At 40.6% G+C, this 5,580-nt stretch overlaps 1 protein-coding gene across 1 annotated transcript; it reads right to left on the bottom strand.

Moving 5' to 3' along the window:
- Window positions 1-530: 530 nt before the first annotated feature.
- LOC112595630 (transcription factor Sox-3-like) lies at window positions 531-2,558 on the bottom strand. The gene has a single exon (XM_025340908.1). It carries the CDS (start codon window positions 2,168-2,170, stop codon window positions 791-793), a length of 1,380 nt encoding a protein of 459 aa, XP_025196693.1. The 5' UTR covers window positions 2,171-2,558; the 3' UTR covers window positions 531-790.
- Window positions 2,559-5,580: the final 3,022 nt, after the last annotated feature.

The following is a 5,580-nucleotide window of genomic DNA, read 5'->3' as shown; positions in this document are numbered from 1 at the left end:
AAACATATATCATAAGACTAAATATAAATAAATAAATTATTAGTATAACACACCATCAAGTTATCGTCTTATATCGCGTAGAAGCTGAATCGGGACCAAAGTCATTTTCCACGAATTCAGATTCGAATTTGATATTTTAAAAGCAGTTACTGTCTTGCGCGGGGGTGGAGGGGGAGACAGGTCGGTCGAGTTGGCCCCCTAATACATTAGATTACATCATAATTATTATTAAACACAAATTGATTTACACTTACAAGGTTTCATGGCGATTTAATATAATAATTTCATTATCATCATATCGAAGAGGATAATATAAATGTATAGTTCAGTATCTTAGTTGTCGCGCACATGGTGCAAATGGCACACACTATCGAATATCCACGGGTCTTTGAAACGACGGATTTTACACACGGCGGTGACGGTAAGATGGAGATGAAAATTTTGAATGAATTACAATTAAACGGAGTCGACGGCGACATAAAAAAAAAAAAAAATAAAAATAAAAATAAATCAAAAAATAAATATATAAATCAACAAAGACCGGTTGCTAAGGAGATATGGTGAAGGGGGGAGGAACTTAACAACCGCCACTCGGGGCGGTAAAAAATTCAAATAAGGTACGTTTCGCAATAAAAAGGCGCGCGCACGCACAACATTAAGGTAAAAAATAAATCAAACGTTGGCATCAACAAAACCGTATCAAAAAAAAAAAAAAAAACATAATAAAAACCAAAAATCAGGCAGGTAGGTAGTGCGGGGTATGGTAGGCGGTGCGAATCTCAAAATCGTTTCAATGAATGTTGGAGTTGGAGGCGTTAGGAACTTGTCTAGTCGGATCGTTTTCCATGTCGGACGACGTGGATCCGGGTCTCTCCTGTTGTTGTTGCTGCTGTTGTTGCTGTTGCTGTTGTTGCTGCTGCTGTTGTTGCAAATGCTGTTGGTGTTGCTGCTGCAACTGTTGCAGTTGCAATTGTTGGTGATGGTGTTGTTGGACAGCGAAAGCGGCGGCGGCAGCCGACTGGTGGCTGTGGTGATGCTGCTGTCCGTGCGGGTCTTCAACGGTGCCGGCACCCGCGCCGCCGCCGTTGTTGTAGAACGAGAATGGCGACGGGAAAATGCTCATTGGATGGTGCGGGTACGGTCCCGCTTTGCCGGAACCGGCGGCCGGCGGATAAAACTGATTGTAAAACGAACTGACCACAGCCGCGCCGCCGTTCTTGTTGTGCGGCGACTGCAAGTGGTGCTGCGGTTGCTGCTGCTGGTGCAGATGCGGTTGCAGCGGCTGCTGCAGTCCGTTCACCGCGTTGATGTCGCCGACCGCGGGCGGCGGCGAACCGGCCATCTGCGACGACGGCGACGGGGAATTACCTGCGCCCGACTGGACCACGACGGCCTGCTGCTGGGCCACGAGCTTGGACAGGTGAATGGGATCGAACGACGGCATGGCAGTGCTCAGGTACGGGTTGACGAGTCCCGCAGACGAGTAACCGTCGAACGAGTGCAGGGCCGGGTGGTGGCCGGTCGAGAAGTACGGCATCGGGAAGTTGAAGTTGGCCGCGCTTCCGGGACCGCCGCTCGCAGTCACTACCGGAAAAGCGTGAAAGTTGGCCTGTTTGTGGTGTGGCCCGTGGTGATGGTGCATGTTGTTGTTACCGGCGGACCCGTGCAGCATGCCACCGTTGTTGTTATGAGCGCCACTGATGTTGTTATTGTTATTGTTGTTGTTGTGCAATTGGATCTTGGGTTTGCGCCGGGGCCGATATTTGTAGTCCGGGTGCTCCTTCATGTGCAGGGCCCGCAGCCGCTTGGCCTCGTCGATGTACGGCCGTTTCTCGGTCTCGTTGAGCAATTTCCACTCGGCACCCAGACGCTTGCTGATTTCCGAATTGTGCATCTTCGGGTTATCGTGGGCGATGAGCCGCCGTTGGATTTTCGCCCACACCATGAACGCGTTCATCGGCCGCTTGATGTGATCGGCCTTGCCCGGAAGCTGCTGCTGTTGCTGTTGCTGCTGCTGTTGTTGCTGCTGCTGCTGGAGGGATTGCTGTTGCTGTTGCATGACCACGGCAGTCGGCGGCGACACGGACGATTCGAGCGCGCGACCGTGGTGATGGTGATGATGATGGTCCATTATGAAATCGAAATTACCCATGTGCGGAGCGCCGTCCATGACTGCGGAGAAAATACGACGACAATAAAACGCGTTTGTCTCCGGTGCGATTGCAGCCGGCTCTGGTCGATTTGGTTATCGCGACGATATGATGTTATCGGACTAACGCGCAACGCGCGCGCTCGACGTTCGTCGGATAATCGAATGAATATTTTACACCCGACGACGGTGTTCGCTGTACGAGCAGAAGACGATTTAACACAATATTAAACGATAAATAATTTATGCGGACACGAGCTACGAGACAATTACATTAAAGACACGAACGAAAAAATAAACATCGAAATGTCGGTCGACGGCCGTGCGGATGGACGGAGACTGCACACCAAGCAACGACAACCGGACGGGACACACGACGACGGACGAATGCTGACAGTGCGGTACGTGCGACGGGACTGAGGTACTGAGCGCAACGGCGGCGGCGATGTTGCTTCGCATGTGCCGTCGACGGCGGCGGCTCACTGTAGGCGGTACCCGGACGCCGGCCAATCAGCACGCACAGCCGCTTCCCACTGCCGCGCCACTACGACAATCAATCATTATTTTTCTCTTTCTTTGCTCTTCCTCTTCTCTTCCTTTTCCACCGCCGCCGCCGCCCTTTTCGCGCGATTCTCCGACTTCTTTTTCCTTCGTCTCTCCGCTCGCCGGTGCGATAATTATTATTCCCATTTTATTCTTTTTACAGCGTGTGTACCATACTGACACGAAGTCGTCTCGTGTCTTGTGGTTTTACGGCGTAGATACGCCAAAACCCATTGTTATCGCACTTCGTAAATGGTGTCGTACGTCGACGATACTCTCGATAATATTATATACACGAACGCTCACGGAGTATGCAGGCCATCAGACCCGGTTTGAGAGATAAGACGACACAGGCCCACGACTAGGGCGGCATTTAAAATTTTTTTATAATAGATAATTTTTAAATATTTTACATGTAAGGGGTGGCAAAACTCAAGCGTGTTTAAAAATTTGAGTCGAGTCTGCAGGCTATGCGCTTGGACATAGGTAGAGACACTTTTTTCGGGTGGATTAATACGACGCGGACAAAATCCCGAAATAACAGTTAAAAAATAATAAAAAATAAAAATGATATAATAATACAATTGTCGAACAACGATCGCGGTTTGATTATGATGTGTGTCTGAAAAATGTTATGAAATCATATCTTTTTTGATACTTATACATATTTATTAAACAATATATTCTATATGATTTATTTTTTAGCGTAAAAAAAAAAATGTTGACACACGTTTTATTATTTTCGATAAAGAAATAGTAATAATAAAAGCGATAATCGTAGATATTTTTCAAACGATGGCTTATTTATTCAGGAGTGGGTGCACATTTTATTAGCCGCTTACTCTGCAATACAAATGTCAGTGCACGCCTTTGCTTGGTACGTGAGAACGCTTTATTGTTCCGCCGTATTGTAATATTAATGTTTGGCCTATGGCAGAGAACGATGATTATTTATATTATTATTTTCGCGGCGTCGCCGTCATCATATTATTGAGTAATCGTTTCGCGACAAATAGTTTATTAAAAACACAAAACAAAAATTCGTGTTATACCTTTTAAATATTGCTAATAAGTAAAATGTTGGGAGATAAAATAAAAATTTCTCATAGATAGTAAGTTAAATTGTTATTTCGACATGTAAATTTAAGTATAAATTTAAAATAATATTCATAATTAATATTTTCAGTACATAACTAAAAATGCATTTTAATGAGTACAAAAAGCAAAAGAAAAAAAATTGTAGGTAGGTATATAAAATACAATCAAATTTATTATCGAGTAAATCGCAGATATTAATCAATATAATATGTACCTATGTTATAATAATAATATTAATATTAATTTATATTATATTGTATAAGAACTTCCAAATTTCTTTGTTTCATTTTAAGCAAATTAATTATTATTTATTACCTATTAAATGTTGAATGTCAATATGTCATTAATGTATCGACATCAGCATTCTAAATAAATCTTTCTTTGTACAAGTTAACCATTTTACGATAAACGTTTAATAAAATACTAATCAGTTATATTTTTCTAGGATGGTGAGGCTAATATTCCGTCTTACCTACATCCCCCTCAATTGGACATCCGTAAATATTGCTGGCAAGCAGGTACATTACAATGTAGTGCCCAGTTATATTATTAACGGTGATATGGCGAATGGATGATTGGGAGGCAGCCGCCTCTGTTTTTTTTTTTTTTTTTTTTAGAGGTGTTGAGCGGATGAACGTTAATGACCAACGGATCATAATATTTTAGTAATAACTAATATATTAGTATTTATTACGATAATATTAATTTGTAAACGCCTTTATTAGGTTTTAGGCGAGTGGGCTGGCGGAATATTAAGCTATAGCCTTTTAACAATAATTTCAAGTTCACAACGCCATAGTTAAGTAATTAAACGCATAATTTTTAAAATGATAGGTAATTGGATTCATCTTTCCGCCGAAAATGATTGTGAATATTGTGAATTTTTAACAATACGGCAACGCGTAATATTCGGTCAGCTTTTCGGCAACAATATCGGCATATTATTATACACTAGATATTTGCATGATTACGTTACTTATTACTATATAGGCAACCAAGCAGGTACTAATTATAGCACTATACAATTAGATGGTTATTCTATCTATCTATAGGCTTATGTGTAATTCACGTGCGCGTGGACGAGAATTTTAATTTGAATCATCATATTCACGATATCGATGATATTGTATAATTTAGATTATTAATAGGTAAAATACCGATTTAAACATTTTTTGTATTATTATTAAATTCTTAAAAATAAAAATAATTTAATTTATGTTGGTTCTTTAAAAAATCGATACAATTTCTTTGTTCTACTTCGTAAGCACGAATGTAAATATTAAGTTTAAAAACTATAAAATTCACCGTATTTTTTTAAAAATGTTACAACGTTTTAAAACAGTTCAAGAATTTTGTTTGTTAGTATGTAAATAAAGTCACGGAAAGCAGAAAAACAATATTTGTGTAGTTCAAATACTAGCCTTCGAATAATCCCATTAAAAACAATTTGTTTAATTTTAGCGTTTACTAGTGAATATTAGTTTATAATTAAACATACGTTATCGATCGATAACGGCGTGGCTATTTATCTGCTCGATTTACTAAATGTGCATCGTGCATTGGCCATCTAACATAAAATATTCTGTGGTTAATTTTAACCAAACAATAAAACCACTATGATTTATGCACATCTTAGATAAATCAAAATATTTTAGATTATTAAACGAAATTTCCTAAAGCTGCAATTACTAAAAAAAAACCCGTTGGGAATTATACAAACAGCGACGTTGTTCATGTTCACTATTATTATATATAAGTAGGTTGTAGATATGTACTACTAGGTACCTTTT

The sequence above is a fragment of the Melanaphis sacchari genome, unplaced genomic scaffold (genome assembly GCF_002803265.2).
Source record: "Melanaphis sacchari strain LSU unplaced genomic scaffold, SCAv2.0 Contig28_pilon_pilon, whole genome shotgun sequence".
Lineage (NCBI taxonomy): Eukaryota > Metazoa > Arthropoda > Insecta > Hemiptera > Aphididae > Melanaphis > Melanaphis sacchari.
This window is presented reverse-complemented; position numbering and strand designations above follow the sequence as displayed.